This window comes from Oenanthe melanoleuca, chromosome 5, assembly GCF_029582105.1.
Source record: "Oenanthe melanoleuca isolate GR-GAL-2019-014 chromosome 5, OMel1.0, whole genome shotgun sequence".
Classification (NCBI taxonomy): domain Eukaryota; kingdom Metazoa; phylum Chordata; class Aves; order Passeriformes; family Muscicapidae; genus Oenanthe; species Oenanthe melanoleuca.
Window position 1 is genome coordinate 31,858,542 of NC_079339.1, and position 25,211 is coordinate 31,883,752.

Genomic DNA, 25,211 nt, shown 5'->3' on the forward strand with positions numbered 1-25,211 from the left:
GCTCTTTAGGTGTGGGAAAAACCATTTCCAGTACTGACATATGGATATTAGCACTTCTTTATGCAGGGCTTACAGACAGGCTTTAGGAATGTTTACAAGGTGGGAAGGACAATGAAAAAACATGTAAAATCATTTCATCCTGATTCATCTTTGGAAGGAACTGTGCATGTGGATCCAGCTGGCTGTGTCTGTCAGAACCTTTTTCCCAAATCTCAACCTCATGGCCCTCCTACACTGAGGAATTTGGGCTCTGTCCAAGGGAGGTCTGGGAAGAACATATATATTCCCTCCTCACTCCCACAGGCTTCTTATTCTTGGGGACTAAGGATCACACTGATTAAAAGTGCATGTGAACCAAGCAAACATTTCTGAAGAGTTGTTATGAAATAGAACTGAGCCAAATGCTCCTGTCATCCACACATACTGTGGGCATTGCCCTGAGTCTCAGAACCAGAGCCCTCAGTCCTATCCTGGCAATCAAAGGATGGAAACTGTAGCTGCAGAACACCAAACCATTTGCTCTTATTAGCCCCTGTGTTTCTATCCAGAGTGATAATACATCTCCCAAGTCCATTTAAATTAAAATAACAAACTGAACCAAGCACTGTATTTTATACCCAGTGAGCTAGCTGTGTTTCAAGGCTGCAGAATCTGAAGTGCAAGTGGAGTTACACTTGCTGGCCAAACCAATGCCTCTCTTTCATGGATGCCACAGCATCAACAATCCATCCACTGGACAGGGACCACTAGAGGAGACAACCACACCATGACCCTGCTCCCTGGGTACACCTTGTTTCACATTATTTGCTTTCTCCATCGTGGGTCTCTGCATTGCAGAATGCTGCTGTAGTGGCAAGGGGTGTTAATCTAAACTTATTTTACACTGCCTACCTTTGCAAGTGGGGGCTTTAGCCATTTCTGTAATACAATATCATATACCCAGGAACAGGCTGTGGGAAGCTCTTAACTGTTGATGATACAAAGGCACAGTGTCAGACCTCAGTCAAAAGCTTTCAAAAGTGTCAGACCTCAGTTTAGTTTTCACAAAGGTGTGCAAACCATTTCACTTCATGTCACAGCAGAATTTGGCCAGATACTCTCAAAATTTTGTCCCAATTAGTCTCAGTGTATGAGGCATAGAAAACATTTGCATATATGAGAACAATTGCAAACTGCTGTTCACTTCAGCATTCATGTCTTTCTGCTGCTGCTTAATTTAATGATCTGCTAATGCATCTTCAGATACATGTTTGGAAGAGACAGGTAACTTCTTGACTTGAATCTTGAAAATAAAATATCTAGATGAAGCCAGCATGAAAGTGCTTAATTTAATTGTCAGTATGCTAAATGTATTGCAGAAAAGGGGTAACAATATATTTTTGAAACAGCACCAAGGAGCTGTTGATCTGAGTGATCATTTGTGAGTTGGGGCTCAGAGGTTTTATGTCTCATTTGGTCATTGACACCTGAATAAACTTGGCTACATCATTAGCCTATTTTTGCACAAATGGCACTATCATTAAATGGCATGAATAATTACAATCTTTACATGGTTCCTTCCTGAAAATTCGTTAATGTTCAATGAGACTGTCAAACTAAATATATTAGATATGTGAAAACTGGATACTGATTCTGAAGGAAACTTTAAAAACATTAAACTCCTGAATTTCAAGCACTATTTTGGTTCTGAATATAACCCCAAAGCCATCTCAGGTAAGAGCAGACCTCAGGTTTATTTGCATTTATATACAGGAACCTACATAAAGATCAGGGCATAACAAGCATGTGCAAGCATGATTCTTCTAACCACCCCTATTAAAAGTGAGAGAGATGAGAAAGGATAGAATGGTGTTTGATAGTGCAAAAATGTTAACTCATGATTTTTATTTCCTTCCAAAACAACTTATCAGTGTAAAACTTCCCCATTGCAATTCAGCCAAGGTGGCTGAGACCCTGGTGATGTGCTGAGCAGGATCAGCTCGTACAAGTCAGCAGTGTTTGAGGCAGAATTACTTTATGTGTAAAATATCTAAAAAAGTGAATGTAAGGTACAGCTTTGGGAAGTGCCTGTGGACCACAGCAATAAATGAAAAATGCTTAATTGCCTTTAAGCTGGTAGGACACAGAGCTTGTTCAAATAATTCCTTTTTTATTTTCTTTGTCCCTGATTCCCTATACTCCTTATGCTCTTTCCCACTTCTGTCTTGGTGTAGTTCTCTTCCTGAAAACAGTGGCTTTTGAAAGACACTACAGATTCTGAGGATAAACTTCATTTATCTAATTTTAATTAAGAATAAGCAAACCCTTGAGATGCATACAGTGTAAGTAGCAGCAGAAATGTAACATACACTTTACACTAAAAGCAACAGAGGCTGGAACCCAGAAGAGAAACACATCTTGCAGATGACAACAATGACACCTTAGAATTTCCTTCTGAGCATTTTTACACATTTTCATAACTTTGCTCTTCATAGTCTCAAATCCTATGGCTCCTTTTCTCAGAGATTTTGATATCTACTTTCAAGCAGCATGTAGAGACTATGGAATTTTGTTCAGCTTGATATGATGAATCTGTATGGCAACTCTTCTATTGTTCTTTTTTTACCTCCAGATGTTCAGCTGCCTGTGAGAGTACCCAAGGAAACATAGTTATGCTCTATTCCAATACTGAATTGGTTTAATTGAAAAAATATCATGTGATGTGTACAGTAAGGGAATTTAAAATTAACTCCCTAGCATATTCATGGTTAAGTACAATGGCTTTTCTTTCTAATAGGACATAATACAGTGCCTGTAAATGATTCTTACCAAAAAAATAGTGAACTTAATATGCAAATCAGTGTACTGCAGGGAGCCAAGCACACATCACAGAGTGTACCATGTAACAGAGAGGACATCAGGCTGCACTGTCACCCACCTGAAGCCCAGCCCCAGCCACTTTGTTCTTTCAGAAATGGTTTAATTCCTATGCTCCTGGAAGCATGCACTAGCAAGAGCACCTGATCTCATGAAGTAACTTGTCATGCCTGATGGATGCTGGGGACTAGCAGGAGTTACATGGCAGTAAAAGCTCCTCTATGCTAAGCACACCTCTGCACAGAGAGACACAGAGCAAGCTTATTGCAAAGCTGATGGAGCTACTGCCACTGCCTTTGTTGTTCTGCTTATGTAGCACAGAACTATGCTGATAAGTACCCAGACAGGACAGATACAAATTTGATGGATGAAGTACTGTTTTCTTTAATAATCCAGATTGAAATGTTAAATTTTGCTCTGCATTTATCATGCTCTTCTAGTGTGTATTGGCAATAGGCTCTCTCATTGTTCTAAATGGCTGTAAATTGCTGTCAGGTTCACAGCACCCAGGGCCTTTGTGTGTTGGCTTTATTGAAAGCAGGTCTACTACCGGCTGCTTTTTAACCTGGAAGATTTAAGGAAAGAGAAGAAACTATTTCTTTTAGCTCAGGGGGTTCCTAAGCTGCAGAAAGCATTAGGGATTGTAGGGAATGAAGTTTTATATACACATGCTGTACAATAAGCTTCTGTTCCTATGCTTTTCCCTCAAACATACTCCATTAGCACTCAGAGAGAGGCTGAACCAAATAGCTCTTTGCTCTGTCTGAAGAGGGCTTTATTTATGGACTCCCTTTATTCTTAGTTATTGCAGCAACCCTTGGGCTTGATTCTATAAAAGACTAGCTCAGGGCAACCTTCCCCCAGTAATATCAGGGCAGCAATTAAGCAATTAACACATGAGTGTTTGCAGCTCTCAGCAGAGGGTTGATACCATGCAGACCTCAGTTCTTATGCAGAAGGACTTTTACAAGGAAATATCATTCCTCCCTGCAGCAGCAGTAAATAGCTGGAAGTTCAGCAGGCAATTGGCTTTAAAGGTCAAGAGAAAATCCCACCCAGGCTTTCATCTGGCAGGCAGCTTCAGTGAGCTCAGCTCTAAGGTGAGCACAGCCTGTGTGAGTGGGCTGGCAGCACTTGTGTCCTGGGATTGGCAGGGGAATGCATGTGCTTTAGTGTGAGACCCTTGTCTGCTCTTACTTCTAGAGAGACATTTCAGATGGTGTCCCTGGCTGGGGTTTGGGTAAACCTTCTGGAGAGCCTGTTGCAGTCGTCAGCCAGAGAGTTTATCTGGACTGCTCTAAAGGAAGCCTCCTTACTGCAGCACTCAAGGAAACAGAAACTCATGATACCACACTCTGAGTATTCACCCAACCAGAAAAATAAAGGAAATATCTTTGTGGGATAAATTAAAAGGGTTTTTATATTTCTTACCTGGCTTACAGTGTGCATTTATATGCTGAAAATTATTTTGTTTTGCTGTTGATGAAAAGCTCCTTATATCTTTAGATAGAAATATCCTTTTGAAAAGACTTAACTTGAAGCATATTAACAGAGATTCACTGATGCCTTCAGCTCTTTGTTTTTCCTAAAGTTTGTTTACAATGAACAATAAATTGGGAATAAGTCCATTGCTTGTGATTTGCACCTCCAATAAAGCCTGGTGGGTACACAGCTTTCTTCTGTGGTCATGATTATTTGGTGACTGCTTCTGGCTTATGGTTGTTAATGAACATTTTAAAGTACACCAATGACACTGCTTTCTAAAGAATAATTTGTATTCTTAGAATGATTGACAAGTTCTTTTCTTTAAATAAAAATCTAGTACAAATTTATCAGAAGACATAAAAATCTTATATTTGTAATACTAATAAAGTACTGCATCTAGCAGTGTTTCTTGTTTAGCTAATATTAAGGATTAACTAATCTATCTGCTGTGCTTTTCTTGCAGCATAGTAATATTCTCAAAATAATAATTATAACATCATTTATTTATTAAAGTATGGGTGTAGCATTTGGAGGATTTGTAAAAACATTTTTCCTTTTGTTTCCTTTCCCAGAGGAGTTTCGGAATACTGGAGAAATTAAAAACATATTAATTGAAACTATGCTTAATTTATTTCAGCAGTTCGGTGTATGCTAAATATAATTTTTAGAGCAATTTTAATTTTATATTTTATATTTTTCAAACTAATAAATGTATGTATTGTGTATTTCTGATTCTTAGGGTTACATGGGAAATACCTGCTCAGTCATTTTGAAAATAAGAGTGACATAAAATGAAAAGAAAAAAAAAAAAGATTGGTGACAATGGAAGACTTCCAGTAACTCAGCTTTGGAACGGATCTGGTATTCTGGCTGGAGATGAAATATGTTCTCACTTCCAGCACTGGGAGTCTCATTTTTTGTGGCTTTCTATAATGCCAGTACTTAAATTAAATATTATTCTTTGAGATCTAGTGAAAGCAAGGTTGTTGGTTTTGGCTGTCAGCTCCCATACTATGGTCCCTCTTTCCCATTAATGCTGACTTGTCCTTCTTCACTTTAAATCCTATGCACTGCACTTTGATGCTGCAGCTCACTTTTGTGGAATGCTTTTTGAACAGGAGTTTTTCAATATGTAAGTTTACAGTCCCAAAGAGTATTCAGACACTCCGTTGTATTATTGCATGCATTTAATTTTTAGTTTCTGGTTGGATCCAAGTAAAATATCTATACATTTATCTGGTAAAACGAACTTGCAATTCCTGGGTAGTGTCTGTATGTGTCTGTTTATTGTCCCAGTTTGTTTGGGTCTTCCATAAAGATAGCAAAACTGTGTTTTCTTCTAAGTCATTTCTCTCCTCTCCTCTCCTCTCCTCTCCTCTCCTCTCCTCTCCTCTCCTCTCCTCTCCTCTCCTCTCCTCTCCTCTCCTCTCCTCTCCTCTCCTCTCCTCTCCTCTCCTCTCCTCTCCTCTCCTCTCCTCTCCTCTCCTCTCCTCTCCTCTCCTCTCCTCTCCTCTCCTCTCCTCTCCTCTCCTCTCCTCTCCTCTCCTCTCCTCTCCTCTCCTCTCCTCTCCTCTCCTCTCCTCTCCTCTCCTCTCCTCTCCTCTCCATCTTTTAAATTATTTCTTCACTCTCTGCAGGATGATTTTTTTTCTTCTAAAGATAACTGATCTCCCGTGCACTCAGGCAGTTGTTTAGATTGCTTGAGTATGGAAGGTTATCAGTTCCCATGAGTGGCAAATTTATTCTGGATTCTAGAATTTTAAGGAATACCTGGATATTGTACGGTTTTATTTGGTCTGAGTAACTGATGTCTTGAACTATTCTTGCCTTTGTTGACTTGTCTGTAGCCATGAGGTTTCAACAGCATGTGACACTGGTCTGTCTTCCCTATTCGTGTCACAAAGCAACTGGACAAACCTGACATCCTCAGGTGAACCTAAAAAGGTATTTACAGTAGGCAGGAACTTGTTTTTCTTCAATGTATCTGGTTTTTTAGTTTTTAAAGAACTCAGATAGGCTTAATATTTTTCAAAGTATATGCAGGGCACTTATGGAAACATGACCATCTAACTCTGTCAAGTTAGGTAACCAAAACCTGAAGTACATCCCTCTGTCTTACTGTTGAAAATCCAGCCATTGGTTTTAAATTGTTCCTGTGCTTAATTTTGAGGAATAGTTATAAATGTGCTCAATATAGGCAATTGCAAAAGATTCTGAAAATTCTCTGACAGTGACTTAATGGGAGGTTGGAATGCTTGCATCTAAAAATTAGGCTGCTCAGTTAAGCTTCTCAGGTGGGTAGATGGATTGCTTCAGGCACTTGAAAAGCTTGCCCTGCTTCCCTGCATTTGGAAACACCAGCATGAAAACGACCTGTACTGGGCAGCTGAAGGTGCCACAGCTTCAGAATTCTGTACTGCTCAGCCTGCAGCCTGCTGGGGTGGTTGGTTTGTGTTTGTCTGGTGCAGCTGATGTGGGGGCAGGAATGGGATGGAGGCTCTCTTGGCCAGGGGCAGGGATCATCCTCGCTGTTGCAGCTGGTGGGATAATTGTGTGCAGAGGGGCAAATGAAGGAAGGGGGTCCTGCCTGCCACACTGACCAGCTGCATTGCAGGGAGCACCCACAGCAGCCTTTCATCTCCTTCTTGTTTGCGTTTAACTCTGAGATCACTGAAGGGTTTTGGCTGGTAAATCAGCTGCTCTGGAGGCTGCCATTGACTCTCCAAGTCAGTGGCATGGAAGGCAATACCTGGCCACCTGTGTTACTGCTCCAGGGTCTTTGCTGATGTTTATGTAACTGGTACTCCTACAGTAATGCACAGTGGCAGTCTCAAGTATTAAAACACTAAAGTGAAATATTTATATGGGAAATGGTGTTACATGGAAAAGAAAGTTGTGGATAATTGTGAATTCTTCTACAAGAAAGCAAGTAAATTTAATGACCAGACAACAGACATCTCTCTGATTGCCATAAATATAACTTTTATTTATAGGACTATAACTAAACTTATTGCAATTTCCATAAAATATATTAAACTCACTTTAATGCAGGGAAGGTTTTCTTTTTTTTTAAACTCCCTCCTCTCAGTTGCAATAGTTACTTGCTATCTTCTATATGTATTGTCTACATGTTTGTCTTGAGAAACTTTTGTTTCAAGATGCATTTAAGAAACTGGCATAAAAATGTCTTCAAAGGTCCTAGTTGACTGAAAGAAAAAAAAATTACACAAGATGTTGACGTTGCATGTCCTTTTTGTTACTCAAAATATTTTTGTGAGCTTGTTTTCATAATTAACTTGCTCTGAAAATCCGAGTTGTTTCTGATATTTTAGGGACAGTTGAGAGAACTGATTGAAGCTTGTTTAGGTTCTTGTGAGCTTAATCTAGATAAAATGATAATTATACATTGAGATAAAAATTAAAGCAATGGGAAGGAAACCTATATAGAGCAACTTGGGAAAAGCCCAATCCCAATCAAATACTGGGGAGGGTTGCTCTACACCAAGGAAGGAAAAACTGCTCAGAACTTCCAGCAGCACAAGTTTTGTGGAAACCAAGATCAACATCCTACAGAGTTTACTGCCAGGAAACCTGGCAGCCAACTGCAATTTGTGCAATTTGTATTCTGGACACCTCTTCTGCCTGCTCTTTTACTATCCCAGGTATAAGAAAGGAGGAGGGAGTGAATACCCACACACATTTTCTTTCAGCTTGCCTGCCTTACTTACCCCACAGCATGGAAAATGCAGGAGGAATTTTAGGAGAAGGGGAACTAAGAGCTCTGCTGTTCCCCACTGCAAACAGGGATGCTGCCTGTGCACTCTGCAGCTGGGGATTTCTTGGATCTGTAGGGATGAGGAAGAGTTATACTGCTGAACTACTGAACTCCTTAGGGGAGGACTTGTCTGCAGGGATTAATTATGGCTTTAAACTGCAGTAAGAATTAAAATTGGTAGGCTTCATTTTCATTGTTTATATATGTATTTGTTATTTTCAATTACAAAGTGACAAAAAGAAAAAAACAGTCACCAAAAAGGACACTGGACAAACATGGAAAGCAAACATCTCTTATGTTTTGCCCCTTTCTGCCCCCTCAGAGAGCACTCCCAGTGTCAAGGCATTTTCAAAGCTAGGCTTTAGAGTATTTCTGAGTTCTACTGTACATTAGTCTCTGCATCTATAAATTGACTCTAGGGTCATTTAGGGGATAACTTAGCTTTAAATACAGGGTTACACTAATATGTCTGTTGGCCCTCACTCATCCATTTGAATTGGCTGAAGTCCAGCTGGAATAGAGCAGAGTTGTTTAAGACACCCATTCCTCATGATGTTACATTATCATATCTTGTCTGGCACTTCCCAAAGGGCTGGAATGGGATTGGTGTAATGGAGCAGACCTCTTCCAGTGGTGGGGAAGTGTCCTCCTTATAGAAGGACATAGTGTGTAGGGCAGAGTATGGCCCAAACTCTGGCCCAAGGAGGATACAGATGCAAAGGAAACAGTGATTTTTATGAAGGCTGCTCAGTCACACGTAACACTTACAGTCAAACTGCTGTGCCTGTTTATTTTTATGAGTCATTTAGTGGAAACACATACTTATCTCCAGTTTAAAGATATGAAAGAGAAAGTAATTTGCTAACAACGGTTTTGGGTTATTTGCAGGAACAAAGATTAGAAATAAAGAGCAATTGTATTTTGACCCATAAATAAATCCAACTTTCAGATGTCTCTTGTACTCTCTGAATCTGTGAAGGAATTTCCTTATGTCCAGAAGAATGATTTTTTTTTTTTTTTGTAGTCTGTCTGTAAGATGAACAGGACACCTACTTTTATCAGTTTTCTCAGCGAGTAGAAAAATTTTCAGAATGTTTGCCAACTAAGTTATCTTATGTGACAGAGTCTAACACTGCAAAGATTTCAGTTTGGATGTTTTAGAGTTTTAGACATACATATAGACAAAAATGCGTACATTTGCTCATTTCTTTATTTAAACAAAGGGAAAAATATGTTCATGAAGGCTCTGGACCTGACTTTTTATTTCTTAAATTGTAGATTCCAGTGGTTCAGGCATCTGTTTAACAGGCTTGTCTGTGCTATACTGCAGAGAAACCTTCCTCTTTGACCTGCTGGGTGTTTCTTTTCTGAGGGAGGAAAGGAATTCTTTCCATGTTAAAGGAGTTCAGTCTCCTCCTGTCACTGATTGCCTCTGTTGCTTAGTTGAGCCCAATTACATGCAATGGCTTTTCAAGGGTTCAGCTGTGAAGAAGGCATGTGTGCAAATGATATCAATAAAATAACAGGATTTGCATACACAGGAGCAGAACACATGCTACTGCTTTGAAGATTTACTGTATGAGGTACACTTAGTGTTTGGTAGGACAGCTGTTGACACTGCCACTTTTATATTGCTGCTGTTTAGCTCTCCTGGCTGCCATAGGCAGAGGCAAAAGAAAAAGGCAGTGCTGGCTGTTCGTGCAGGAGTAATAACAGCCCTTAACAGAAGAAGAGTAATTACCTTTGTCTGGTTTCTCCCTGCTCGAAAATCTAATGAAATAGAGACCATTGGCTAGATAGCTGATAGACACAGAAACCCTCTTGCTTTTACTAGATCTGGGGCTTGTTATGTTACACCTATTGCTCACAAGCTGAACTCGCATCTTAATTTTGAAAAAACCCCATTACTGGCGGGTAGATTTCCTGAGCACATTTGACAGCTTTCAAGCTAGTGGTATTTGGCAAGGCCTTTTAAAGTTCTAGGAGATTTATAGCTTAAGAGATTCCATAGCAGTGGGTTCAGCTCTGATCCCTCTCTCCCAGCTCCTGCTCTGGGTAGCAGTGACAGGAGCTGTCTGTACAGCAGAAGGAACAGTTTAAGAGGAGTGGCTGCATTTGGCACTAGGAGCCCCGTTAGCAGCCGGAAGCAATGGTGCTGAAAAGCAATAGCTGGTGTCAAGAACTTTCCTAGCTAAGCACTGCAGCTGGTGGCAATAAATAGCATTCTAATAAAGGAGGATGTTCAACCCGTGACATAAGCGAATACTGTTTCAACCACAAAAAGTAATTTATGGTGCTGCATATGTCTGAAATGGATTTTTTTCTGATGCATTTTAAAATAAAAATGCTAAGATTTCAATGGAGGGAAAGATCTGCATTTTAAATCAAAATGGAATTGAAAGATCAATAAAAAGTGTGCTGCTTTTTTAAGTACGCAATGATACATAACGTCTTAAGGATGTGCACTGTCACAAAGCACAATTACCTCCATTCCTAAAAATGAAAGATGCTGTTTTCTGACTGTGAATATTCTCTATATTGCATCAAACCTAATAACTTCCCATGTCAGTGATAATCCTCCCAAACATTTAGACAGAACCATCATCATCTTCTCATAAGAATGCCAAAATGATCATGCAGAATGTAGCAAATAACAATATGTTCGTATTGCATAAACATAATCCCTGAAAAAAAATCAGCTCCAGCCTGCTCAATGAGGAGCAAAAGGAGAGGTAGCAAAGTCATTAGACTCATTGGGCCTGTTACTGTTGAGTCCACTACAGCAAACAAGTTATTAGTTTTGACATAACCAGTGGTTTATTTGAACATATGCTTCTGCTCTTTGGTATACATTCCATTTGTGCCACATGTGACTTCTCTTACATAATTACTGTGAAACATAGCAATGTTACATATTGTATCATCTCCCACTGGGATGAGCTGTGTGGATGTGGTACCAGGAAAAAATGTCCTTTAAATTTATTACTGCTGGCTAGTTTGGGATTCTTTTGGGGTTCATGGAAGAAAGGGCAGTTTTGTTTTTAGGTGAGCATAGGCTGTCAGTTTAAATGAGTGGATAGGTTGTTTTGAAAGGCTCTTTATACAGCAGCTTGTTTTGAATCACAAGGGTTGTGTGTGCGAGCACATAAAATGAGAAACTGTTTAAATGTTACTGTCAAGATTCTTTGTATTGGAATGTGAAACATAGTATACATTGGAAACTCCTTGAGAATACATAGCTTTTGTATTATCCTTTTGCATGTGTTTATTAATTCTCTGGCTTTGTTTTAGGAAGAAACAGGCCTGCCTGCTTGAAGAGATGGCTGATACCCATTTATCAGCCATACAGTTCTGTACTCAAGTTGATTTCCACCCCAGCCCCTTCTCCCTCCCCCTGTAAATGGTTTCTGCTGTCATTTAGGAGTTAAAGAGCCAGATTCTCAGCTGGTGCACATCAACACTGCTATCCTGAAATAAATAGGCATAACTTTGCTGGAGTCACTGAAACCTAAGCTCAGACTCGTGGGTTTTACTGTCCTTGAGTGCAGTGTTTTAAGGCTTATGATACACACTTCTGTGATACTTTGTTATGTCATAAACAAACACTACGCTTCTGATTTGAATTATAATCTCATTCACCCAGAAACCAATAGAGCTTTGCTTATTTATCCCAGCTGAGAAGATAGCCCAAAGGCTTTTCATGTTGTATGATAAAGTCATGGGCTGTGATTCCAACAGCACCCCTCACCCCCCCTACAAACAAGGGGGCGACCCCACTACTGCTGGTGCAATTACTTAGATGTGAAACAGTTGTTCAGAGAATTCTGGATTAAATTCAGCGCCACAATGTTTATTCTGTAGTGAAGTGATGTGTCTGCTAAGGCTTTACTCAGTTCAGATAGAAAGCAAGAATCTGAATTCAGGTACTGGTATGAAAAGCTGGGCAGAAATTTGGGAGTAATTAAAGGATGGAACACCTACCAAAAAATGTTGAATTGAACATTTCCTGTAAACTGTGTGTGCAGCCACAACCCACTTTGATTCTGAGTAGCATTTAAACTTGGGGTGGAATCCAGCTTCAAATCCTGGATCTACATGTGAATTCCCACAAGTTCAAGGTCGTTGTGATCAGTGGAGTTTATTTAGTTCCATATATAAGTGCAGAAATTTTAAGATAACTTCAATCAGATGTTCTTGGGATCTACTGGGATAATAGTGCAATAAAAGCTGAAATTAAACATATCTGGTTTTGTGTAGGGATTTTATTAGTATTCCAGCTTAAGTTTAAAGCAGTGCACTTGTGCAATCAGCCTATGTTAATAAATTGAAGCAGGGAAGTTCGTAAAATATTTAAAATCATGGTTTACATTTTTCCAAAGCAAAAGAAGTACAGAAAGTTCATCTGAATTCTCAAGGCAGTGCATGTGGTGAACATCAGTTTCTTCTTTCTTCCTTACTTTTTTTTAGGTTGACTAAAGCTTTCTTTTTCTTCACAAATACTGTGCTGGTAACTGAAGATATCTTGCACATGTGTACAACATCAGGGATAGTAACACCAGTGATATAAGGGCCTTCCTTAGGTGCAGGGTATAGTGGCATATACAGAAGCAGATAAGGAAACATACTGAAATATGTAAGGAAATATAACTGTGTGTATTCAGATCTCTACAGTGTTATATTCTTTCCAAACTACAAATCATATCCAATGAAGGAACATGGCCTGGCAAGAACTGAAAACTGGAGAAAGAAAAGAATGCAGTATTTACTTAAAACAAAATTCAAAACAAAGAACCCAGTTACTGCTTCTAAGTTTAGCCCATAATATGTCATTCAGTATGATGTCTTGATCAAAATCAGCCATAGGAATGCAAGAGATATCAGTTGTCACAATTTTTGTCAACAAGAAACAAAAATAATCAATGATATCCTTGTTCTCCTTTGTTTCCCATTTTCTTCAGTTCAGCCAGTTTGGTGATTGTCTAGGGAGTGTCTGCAATGATAATTCTGATAGAAACTCCAGCTTCTGTTTTTGGCTGGTAAGAAGGCATTGATAAGAAAATGCCAGGTGAAGGAGAGAAAGCTGAGAGGAAAATGAGGGCTGAGGTTTGTGAGTGCTGTATTCCTCTGGCATGGCTGGAACACCCTGCTGAATGCTGTGGGTTAGCCTCACACTGTCTGGTTATGCACGGGAAGCTGTCTCCTGCCTGGAGAAGGTCTTTGGTCCTTTGGAAAAGCATCTTTTCTCAGGACAGAGAAGTGGGGAAACAAAACAATTTCTAGAGTGATGAGAGCCTACCTGTGAAGATAATCCAGGATTCTCATAATGCTTTCAAAATGAGCAGGATGGCTGTGGCTTCTGTGAGCTCTGGCTTTTAGGCAGCATGTCAGCTGGGGGTGGGTGGCTGCTGAAGGAGGCTTGCAAATTTAGCTGTCTAAAACAGATAATTGTCGTTAACCTGATACAATGTTCTTACCGAACTGGCTGTGCTGTTCTGGCTTTCATTAAATCAGTTATTTTCAGAACTTTAAAGCACAAAGGTCAGCCTAGAGGTAACCTCTGACCAAGCAAGGGTGTCTCTAAGCAGCTGAAGAACACACTTTTGAGGAGCTGATTTACCCCAAGACAGTGTTTGTTCCACTAGAACCCAAACACCTGCTATGTAGGACTGCACAGTTCGAATCTGATACTTCCCTGTGATCTAACCCCCCTTTGATCATCAGTTTTTAAGACTTGAAGCCCATTGCTTTTTCTCTGCTCCCTTCTCTGACTTAAATATTTGCAGATGACATTGCTTTGCAACATAAAAGCCTGTCACTTGGAGCACTTGGCTTTTCCCATTGCCCCTGTTTTTGTGATCTGCTCTGTAGCTGCACTGGCTTTTGTGGTGTTAGACCTGCTTATAGCTGTGTAATGGAACAAATGGGATCCACACATTTTCAGAACCTTTAAATGATCACATAATATGCACAGATGCAGCAATGACTTAAGTGGCTTCCTCTTCACCTTCCCCAGTCAAGCTCAAAAATGACAGCATTAATAGCACAAAAATCAAGAAAGAAAAAAGCTGTGTGAAGCACTCTGGCATTTTGTTTTTTTGCTCTTTCTTCAAGTTAACTCAAAGAAAAGGCAATGACTCCTTTAAATGTGTGTTACAGGTGTGGCAGCACTCAATCTTTTTCTGTGTGTCTTGCTTAAGGGAAGAATGACAGTTGATGAATACATCTTTCTAAAGAGATCTGAAGTGACCATATTTACTGAACTGGATTTTTGAAGACTGAGATAGTCAGGCTACGTTGTGCTTAGCATTTTTAAATGAAATTAAACTATGAATCACTTCTGTTATGTCCTTTTATTTTGTGTCCCTTCAAGTGATCTTCTGTTTCTTATTTGCAATTTAGTAGGCTGGAATAAGGATCTTGAGCTTGTTGGACAGCAGATTGTATCTTTAGAAACCCAAACTTCAGAGGACTTTCCAAATTTTACATCAAATATGAGACTTGCAGAAAGAGCATTACAATTTTTTTAAACTAAGTGATTAATTTCTTACCATCTGGAAAACCACAATCAGCAACAAAAGCAACTCAAAAATTCAAATGCCATTAATAGGCTTAGTGCTTTAATACAGAATATTATACTGCTTGTAAGAACAGTCCTAACCAGCCTTTCAAACAAATCAGAAGAGACAATCCTATACATAAAATGGGAAATCTCTATATAATGATTGATGTCCAAGATTTATGATGTTATAAACTATTGGTTATGCTGTTTTGACAATGGAAGATTTAATGAATGAGACAGATTTGCCTGCAGTAATAAACTGTATCATATAGAAACATTAATAAAGATAAAACATTTGGAAATTCTTTAAGAAAAATAACATTTTTGCTCTTTTCTCAAGGAAAAAACGAAGCCAGAAACATGACAGATTTCATCAAGAGAGCTGTTCACAGATTAAAAGCAGGTCTGATTTTTGTTTTGCCGTGCTAGACTTCACTTCTCAAACCACAGAAGAGTGAGGCGAATGTTTTCAAGCTTATAGTGTTGTTTGTTTTGTTTTTCTTCCTTACACAGTGAATATTGTCTTCCTGCTAATTCTGTTATACCATACAAGACTTGTTTGCATCTCAGCCGGGTTCTTCTGTTCAGCCTTCTGGTGCACTCAGAAATGCCACAGAGCATCCACTCTGATCTTAATGTCTGCTGGTTCAAGCAGCAAGGTCTGTTCCTGTAAGGAGCTCTGGTAGCAGAGCAGGGCACTGGGGTGTTCACCACACTCAGGATCCACAGCTGATACAGGTGGGAAAGCTGTGAAGAAATGCACAGAACAGCAGGAGCTGAAGCTCAAGATCCTTTGATTCCTGCAGGGCATGGGCTGCTCTGTAAAAGTGTACTTCTCTCCCCAGCAGCTGTTGTGGAGAGCTGCTCAGTGCAAACCTTGGAAACCCCCATTTCTGTGTACCTAAATGCCTTCACTAGTGTAATTTTTGGTGTGCATGGCACTTCTTGCATGAACTTTAGGAACTCACGTTACACCAAATCACTAGATTGTTTACCTGGTTTGAACACAAAAAATAGCTGACAAGGAATTATAGGGAAATACTGGTTTAAAACTTAACATCCCAGAAGGGGGTGAACTTAGAAGTGTGAAATTGTATATATTTGGCATCAGTTAAAAAGGTCAGGCCAGAAGACTGAAGCATGAACATGAAAGTCCATCTTTAACCAGTGAAAATTCAATACTGGTGTTAAGGATATTTCTTACCTATCTTTCTCTCATATTTTTGATGCTACTTTTGTGCTAAGCATCTTCAGAGGTTTATAAACCAGCTTAGCTGGGCTGTGCCATTGAAGAGGTCTATAGAAAATAAATGTCCTGCTGAGAAATAAAGAGATTATTAGATCCTTTAAATTCTCTAATAGTTGTTCTACTTGCTTTTTATATTGTAAAAATATAGTGGTTACAGAAACATGTTTGATCAGAAACATTAAGTAGCTGAGCATGCAAGAAATGTTTCTGTATATTGCTAGAGAGATAAGAAGTCAGTCTTATTTGTCCTCTGTTTTATTAGCTTTTATCTTGGGTTTCTGCTATTCTAATCTTAAAGGTGAGATCTAAAAGGAATAAATTCAGATGCCTAAACTTGGAACACCATTCCTGCAGATGCTAGTGCCAGCATATAATTTCCCAGGACAACACAAAACCTCAGATTTTGACCCCAGAATTCCCCACAAGCCTAAAGTTCTGCTGCTCCTGATGCCCTGGAGCACCTTGGTTGTACCACCATCACGTTGTCACCTTGTTCTGGCTTTTTTCCTGGCTAGGATCTGAAGTTAGAACAACTTTCCTGCTGGGTTTCAACTGCATGTTAATCTAAAAGCAAACCTACATATGGTGAGTCAATCAATCTCTACTTGAAGTGCAGTGATAGCAACCTTTTTCCTTTATAGAACACATATGGGAAGAGAAAGAGTCCTTGTGGTCCCCTCATATACAATTGCATTTTGATAAGTGAATTAATATGTATTTATCCTTTGTATGAAGGATAGATTTAGACTGACTGAAGACATATCCAAAATAGCACTGTGATGTTTTTCCCAACATTCTTGTTCCCACCTTCTGGCCCACGAAACGTGAGTTTTTCCTGCATCAGAATGACTCTGACAAATCAGAGCTGAGACTGTTAACTGTGCCCACAGGTTTGGACTCCCACTTGTGTCCTCCTGACCCCAAGAAAGTGCTGTAACCACCTACCTTTCCACAAAAGTGTACTGAGAGAGGACTTTGTGTCTTCTGCACCTTTGGAGGAATTCTCTACGACTCTTTATTGTGAAAGCATTTGTAGGCACTAACATTTAAGACTTTGGATTGTAAGTAGGTGGGAACACACTTTGCCCTTTACAAAGACTCCTGTTTCAGGGGGAAAAATGAATTTGCAAATAGCTCTTCCCAGCTTGTTCCTGCTGGAGTCAGTGTGTTGACCTTCAGGCGGCTGTTCAGTCAGGAGGTGGTTTAAAATGCACCTGCTCAGGTGGTAGCTCCTTTAGTGAATGACACAGGGAGCTGGGACCCCTAAATGAGATGTCTTTGCTCACAACAGTTAAGCCACACAGCACAAGGTTGCTGCATCTGCTTGGTGCTTGTCTCAGCTCTGCAGCATTTCATACTTTGGACTTCGTAGCTTTGCAGAGTTGGCGAAACCTGTTTTATGTTCCAATATGCATCACTGACTAAAGCTCTTTCTGTTGGGAACCACTCCAAATGCTCTGCTAACAGTAAACATCCCACTGGGATTCTGTCTTACTATCTACTACATCTCCTAATAAATAACAGTTTGAATTTAAAAAAAAAAATCAGCTTTTTATCAGAAAAAATCAGATATACTTCTCCTTGACTGAAAGGATCCATGTAACTGTCTGTGTCTATGATAAAAGTAAATAAAAAAATACAGCTGCATTTAATTTCAAATTGAAGTCTTATGAAGCTGAATAGGGATTTTCAAGAGCATTTGGAAACTGGCTTAAGTTAGATTCCTCTGAAATAATTGGCAAGTGATGCCTTGAGGCAATGAGTTAAGTTGCTGCTGATTGCACTAGCAAAATCCCACTCATGATTTCTTAATTAATCTCTTGGAAGATATGGCAACAAGGTGTCTCTTGTAGGCTGTAGTATATGGACTGTCAAGTAGTGCTTAGAAAGTGTAGTCCCTGTCTTTCTAAATTAAGTGGTCAATATCCTCCCCTGAACATCACTGGTAAGGCTTAATTACTTCTAAGAGATATGTGTAAGACTTTCTAGAGCTCAGATAAGCCTGAAACATGGAAGTTGCTAATTTCTGCTGCTAGCAGCACTGAGTTGCATGGGGTAACCAAAACCACAGTGTGTTATTTGCAAAATCCTCTTCAGATTCAGTCTATAGCAACCTCACTTTGTCTTTAGTCAGAGTTCACAAGAACAAAAACACACTGTAAATATTTTGGTTTGTGCAGCATGAAATTGCCTTTGAACACTATGTGGGAAACAAAACCAACAAAAAACCCCCAATCCCAAACAAATAAAGGAAAAAAATCCAGCAAAATGCTGTTGTATAGCAGCACAGATGTACATGGAACTCACAAGCTGAGGTACTGTCCATTGTGTTTTTTTTTCCTAGTGCACTACTTGGTAATAAACTTTTTGTCACTGCATTCAAGCAGTACTGTATGCTTCCTTTTATTAAATGAACAGTGGCACACAGAGGTAGCTCTATCAGCTCAAAGATACCTCTTGACAAACCTGGGTACCCTCAGTATGCTCATCTGTCATTCAGCACACTTTGTGCCACTCAGATACATCTACAACTTGCCAATATTCTTGTTGTATCTATATATCAGTATTTTTGGCAGAGGCCATTTACAAAGCAGAGATATCTATTGGCTCTGTGTTCCTTCTTCAAGCACTGACTTTTATATTGCACCACTTTAATAATTGTAGATCAGAAAACATATAAATGTTCCTTAAGTCACTGAAGGAATGATAATTTACAGCACAGAAGGAGACCTGGCTCCACAACTTGAGAAGCTAAACTGAATTGAAGATGGTTTTCACAGATGTATTATTCCAGTCCTGTGAATTAATGGAACTTTCCAAAGTGAGAACAATGTGGAAAGATGAAACAAACCAGACAATGAAACAATTACATAAAAATATCTTCATTTTTAGCACATTGGCAAATGAATGGAGTTAGCAAAGTATCCCAGTCTCACAAGCTGCCTCTCAATCTGGACCTGTGGAGCTGAGAGAAAGCACTGCAGTGACGAGGAGAGAGAGAGAGTGAGAAATCAAGAGTACATCTGCAGACAATGTGAACATGTTGTAAAACTGCTTTTAGACTTTAAGCCAGGTCAAGACTAAAGCTATTGCTGATTCAGCTCTGTAGAGCCAGACAATAAAACCCACTATATTGATCAAAACAGAGAGATACAGTTTGGTTCTTCTGTCACAGAACTGTCAAGGCTTGAATTCCAACCTGGGATTTCATCCTCATGATAGGTCTTTTCCTTTGTTTTCCTTTGGTGTTCTGATTCACATTGAATACGCCTCGCCAAAGAATTCAGGAAAACACTTTTTGATATCTTTGAAGGAAATGGAGGCCAAGAAATCAGAAAATGCTTTGCTGTTTAGCTTTTAGCATTTATAAAACCAGGAAGCCATCACTTATGGGCTTGCCATCCAAGGGCTAAATAGACAGAGGAAGTCGTGTTCTCACATTGTTAACAGATCAGTGGGAAGCACAGTAATGCATTTCACTAGCTAACATATTTAAAGACACAACCTGTGTGCATGAGAGTTTTGATGTCTCACTGTTGCAAACATGAGGGCTACTATGCCCCTAAGAATACTATTTTTCTAAATCCTATATTAAAAACACATGGAAGGGGAATAGGGGAGATTTAGCAAATTGAATCAGATGAGAGAAAACACTGAAAACTGCATAAAGGAAAGAATAATAGAAATCCTTACTGAAACTGGAAACAAGCAAAAAAAAGTGAGTTTCATAGAAAGAACTAGAAGAGTATGCTGGGAGAACACATGGGCTTTTGATTAAAGATGCCTTTTATTCAAAGCAATTTAGCAGAAGAAACTTTCCATGGGTTACAAGACACCTATGTACTGACCCAGCAAGGTGGGGCATCTTGAGTGTCTTCCAAAGCAGGAGTGGGCAAAGAGCAGCTGTCACCTAAGTCTCTGGTGACAACTGTCCCCCTGTTGTCCTTCAGGGGTTGCAAGTTGCCTCTCTTCAGAAGCAGCAACAAAAAACTTTAGTCGGGCTTAGCACATGGAGAGAAGCAGTTTTGGAAGAAGAAACAAGCAGTGTAGGAAGGAAGTATGTAAAAAAGATAAAAAGAAGGCTAGTACAACACAATTTTAAAAGGAAAATGGAATTAGAACCTAAGTGTTATCAACACAAAAAAAAAAAAAAAAAAAAAAGAGGAAAAAAAACCTCATACAGTGAATGTGAAGCAGTTTCATTAGTGAGAAATGTAAAGCAATTCTGAACTAATTGTTTAAGCACAAGAACACATCTTTCTACCTGCTGCTTACTGTACTGGCTCTTGCCATCCTTGTGCCATAGCATATACAGCTCAAAATGGACATTGTGTCAATATTAGCATAAACTCAAAGTAACTCTTAAAGGGTTGTCCCAGAAAGTAGGAATGAGACCTCAACACCTTCCTTATGTTGAAAAACCCAGCTTGTTAACATGCCAAGAAGAAGTAGAGGACCAGTAAGGTGAAATAAAATCCAGTCCCTGTGGAAGACTAACAGAGTAAATGCTCAGCCATCAGCATGATGTTGCTGAACACAGATGCCAGTAGGTGACTGTGTCTGATCCAGTCTAGCAATGGAGTGATGTTGGGTAGGATAAGAAAAAACCATCAGCAGATTCAAAGCTCCCCCCAGGCATACCTGGGGCAGAGATGGATAAGTATGAGAAAAATCCAATGGAATTTACTTCTGAGTACTCGTGGCAGAGCTCTGACAGACTGACCACTTTGTGTAAATTCTTATGCCTGAATAACTGAAGAATGAAGGAGAAAGTTCTGCAATTTGTAAAATGGGAACAGGGAAACTGAAAATTACACTACATAAGGGATACCATATTTTCCCTCTAAATACACCCTTCAATGTTACTTTTCAGCTAACAGGCACCTCACTGGGGTGTAATTAAAATACCCATTGTTTCCCAAATATTACATACTTTATTTTCTTCTTTGTCTTTACTTAGTATCAGTTATTAGTAAGTTGTCTATGTCTGGTCAAGGAGCATTAAACAGTAATGCAAAGTGTAAATGGATAGGATTGTTTCAAGACAAATACAGCATGGATTAGGCAAATGGAAGACAAAAGTAAATCTATGACACTTAATATCTTGCATTCTTATGACACATCTCCTTATCATGCCAGAAAATGCTGCTGGGCTTCCAGGGTTTGTGGGCTGCTGGAGCACAAATAAGTCTTAACCTCTCCTCTGCCTTAAGCAAAACTTACAGAAAATCTGGGATGAAAGGAAAGCACAAGAAAACAAAGCCTCCAACTTTTTGGCAAGCCAGCACGAGCTCGTCAGTACAGCTGAGTAACTGGACTAGTAGTAACAGGATCTTTTAAGATGATCGAGGCAACTTGAGAATTGAGACTTTGGACCTTCATGGCAAATGTACACCTAAGCAAAAAAAGTTTCTTCTGCATGTTCCATTTAGCAGACACTTTCCTACTATTTATTTTGTTTAAGTAAATTTTTATTTCCCAAACCGAGCAGTAAGCCATATGTCTTCTGACTATAAAGACTGGTGTTAGAAATTCTAAGAGCATATCCTATGATGGATATATCTCATTAGTCTATATCTTATTGGTGACAGCTAACCATCAAACTCTATAATAACCCTGAAACACTGAATGTATTAACTCACTGATTTCAGATTACAAATTCAAAAGTTCGTGAATCAAATCAAGTATTTATTTCCAAAGGGTGAGATTAAAATTCAAACTAAACAGAACATGGGAGTAGTTTGAAGCCATAAAATTAAAACTAAAAATACTAGCAAGTATTTTGTACATACTAGCAAGTAATATGTGCAAAAAGGAAAATAATAATGGGATAAAAAAAAAAGATAGATTTGTGATGAATCTGGATGTAAGCATTATAAAGGGTCCAGCCTAAGCAGAAGACACCAACTTGTCACTGAAGGAACATATTTGCTGAAATCTTGTACATAATGGGTTTCTAAAATATAAGACACGTGTGCAGTAACAAATATAATCACAACATTAAAAACTTTCTTTGAAAAAATGCTGGAGGAGTTTGTGGTGTTTTGTTGATCAAACAATATTCAAATACAGAAAAGGTCAGAAAAAGAAAGCAGATACCAGATTTACTCTCCATACACATTTATAATTGGATGGGATGTAACATGCTTATTACAGCAAAACATGATTTAGGTAAGGCTGGAAAAATCTTTCTAACGAAATAAACATGAGTAGGGGAGTGGATTCCCATAATATCTCTAAGCATCTCCATCACTGCAGTTTTTTAAAGACTAGATTAGACAGACATTTAAGCTGATCTGTATAGACAGTTGTGCCTCAGAGGAAGGATGAGTCTTGAGACTCAACTGTGCCTACTCTTTTTTATGATGTGTAGCGAGACTATTTTTTCCTGAGTGTAGTTTATCATTTGTATGTAATGCAGTGCCAAACACATTGATATAAGGCTGCTTGAAGTGTGTATGGAAATAAACTGATCAAATTAATTTTTATGTTTTTCCAGTCATTATGGAGCTATCATGCTGAGGCAGAGTACAAAATGGAGTGTGGCATGAATGTTCACCATGGAAAAGCAAAAGAAAATTAAAAAAGAAAAAAATTAATCCAATACATCCATTTGTAATGGAAAATGTTTTCTGGTAATAAAACTTGCATTTTCACAGTACTCTTCTAGGACTTTCAAAGGAGTTCCAAAGACCTCTCAGCACCCCTGAGGCACTTTGGGAGGGAGGCAAGACTAGAGCTGTGCAGCTTCACATTGGAGACAAAAGCTCCAGTAGGTCCAGGTCAAGCTCTAAAAGCTGCTGGCTCTCAGCAGGGCTGGGTCTGGACTCCTCCAGGTGTAGCTCATCCTCTCTCTCATGTCATGCTCTCTCAACATCACTGTCACTTAACTTGCAGAAATGTCTCATTGCTCTCACCAACACTTAAACATGGGATATCACCTTCTACAAAGGGAAAATATGTTGATTTACTGCCCTTTCCTGAAAACCTCCATCAACACACCTATACTGAGCAAATATCTATCAGGGACTTCTATAAGAGAGAAGGTAGTTGGTATTTATTAATAGCAAAAATAATGTTTGTGTATGTTTGGTTTATATTATCATATCATATAAAAATACACACACATTCATATAAATAAATATTTTAAAAGAAAACAATTGCATTCCTTTGATCTAGTGTCTTGCCTCCTCTCCTTAGGACAGAGACCCAGACAGATTTTATGTGTTGTATAGCATGCTAAACCACAGAGCCATTGTTCTTGGCAAGCATCTCTCATTGACAATATAAAAGAATAATATATTACACATTTGTGTCCTAATGCTAGTCATATACTCTGAAATCCTGAATTTGCATAAAGTTTATAACCTTCACATGGTGCTTGCCTAGGTATTTTCAAAAATAATTATTTCATATTGTTGTTTGACCAATTTTCATGTCTGCTTTAAGTTAACAGTGAATACTTGGGCCAAGTAAACAGTTGTTGCTGTGTAAATGACTATTTCTCCATGTTTGTATTATTTTGCTTCAACTAGTCCTCAGAGGTAAATACATTATAGTAAATCTGTCTGTTTACAGACAACTGGATATCAATATAAATCTGTTAAATGTCTGTATAAAAAATAAGTGGTTGTCTGCTTTTGGGTAGGATTAACTTTCTGAAAAACCTTAACTTTGCACTAATATGCCTTTAACATCACACTTTGGGTATCACTATTAAAAGCAACAGCAAAAGGTATTTATACAACTAGGAAATAAACCCCCCCAACTCTCTAACAATAATGACAATAACCTTAGTCAAGGATGTTTCTCTATTTCTCTAAAATTAATAACTATCTGGGGTTAATGGCCACTGGCTTCACCTTAAGGCCCTCAATTAATCCCTGAACTTCAATTGTTATTACCTAATTGACTTAGTTTCATTTCATTTTAACATTTCAAAGTGATCTTCCTAAAATCACCCTGACAGAGTAACACGGTCTCTGTAGATATGCACTGACATGGTTTCAATACTGTTACTTCATCTCCATACGCTTGCATTGACATTTCATTTTGCATTGACATCGCAGTGCCACATCTATGGATCTGTGCAGATGACATGTGATTGTTCACACTAGGTGAAAACCTGGCCAGAAGCGAGGGCAGGCTGGCATATTATGCAGGGCCATGATGCCAGCTGAGAGCTACTAAGAAGTATTGTTATAATTTTTAATAATTTTTATCATTGCAAATATGATTTGTACGCTTGTAAACAGAAGAAATATCAAATTTCATTTGAAATCTTACTGGCGTCCTTAAAAAAAACACACAAACAAATTTTGTTTTTACTTAGAACAACTTAAAAACTTAGCCTGAAAAATGCACCAATTAAAGTATTTAAAGAGTTTTTTTTATATTACCAGTTCATGCTTTTTTGAAGGCTGCAAACAAATTATGCAAATCCTGTGTACTCAAATATCATCATACCAATGCAAGGAGCCGAATACTCTACGATGTAACTCTAAACCAAGAAATCCTCATAAAAATAGGGCATCAAAATAGAATCTTTTTATTATGTGGAAAAGTTTTTGAAAAGTCTTTTCAAGCTCTTTGATCCAGCTCTGGAATAATTTTGGTGGATTACTATTGTACGAAACCCATAATTTATAGTAGCTGACCTCAGCTGCTCTTTGTATAACAGCCACATATGAAACAATAGCAGGAAAGTAAAAAATACAAGGGGAACTAAAACTGCTCTGTTTATTATGTAGCTCATAATTACATCTTCCTTATTTAATCTTTGGAATCCTGGCATGTTTTTAATAATACAGGCTCAATTAATATTTACTGTACACAGGAGAGTTAGTTTTGAGTAACGCATTTAGACTATCCAAACTTTGTGTAACTTGTGACCTTTCCCTAACCTAAGCAAGGTCTATTTTATACAGATCATACTAGATAGACGGTTTCTCTGTAAATGGTGAGGTTGCTGCCAAGCTCCCATTGTTAGCTAGTTCATTTTTCAACAGGCACACTTTAGGTTCGTATCACACCACTGTAAAGAGCAAGCCCTTGAGGTTTCTTCTTTTGTCAATGTAATAAAAAGGTTATTTCTGAATAACCTGCAAATCCACAATAAATGGCCCTTTGTGACTTAGAATAACATGATAGGAGGAATTTTTTATTGTTGCTTTTGCAAGCAGCCTCCCATTTTATACTGTAATATTAAATCGATACTTGAGCAGCATTTGTTCTAATGTTATTTATCTCATCCTTGACATAACAAACCCGTGTTTCTAACAACTGTT

At 38.6% G+C, this 25,211-nt stretch overlaps 1 protein-coding gene across 2 annotated transcripts in view; it reads right to left on the bottom strand.

Moving 5' to 3' along the window:
- Positions 1-12,226: 12,226 nt before the first annotated feature.
- Positions 12,227-25,211, bottom strand: part of CDIN1 (CDAN1 interacting nuclease 1) — a 138,323-nt gene continuing 125,338 nt past the window's right edge. The window contains exon 11 of one of the 2 annotated variants that reach the window (XM_056492667.1): positions 12,227-15,422. In XM_056492667.1, the coding sequence (XP_056348642.1) occupies positions 15,392-15,422 (31 nt within the window). In that variant the 3' untranslated portion in view covers positions 12,227-15,391. The remainder of the gene's footprint in view (positions 15,423-25,211) is intronic. The other variant, XM_056492665.1, reaches the window with a different exon arrangement.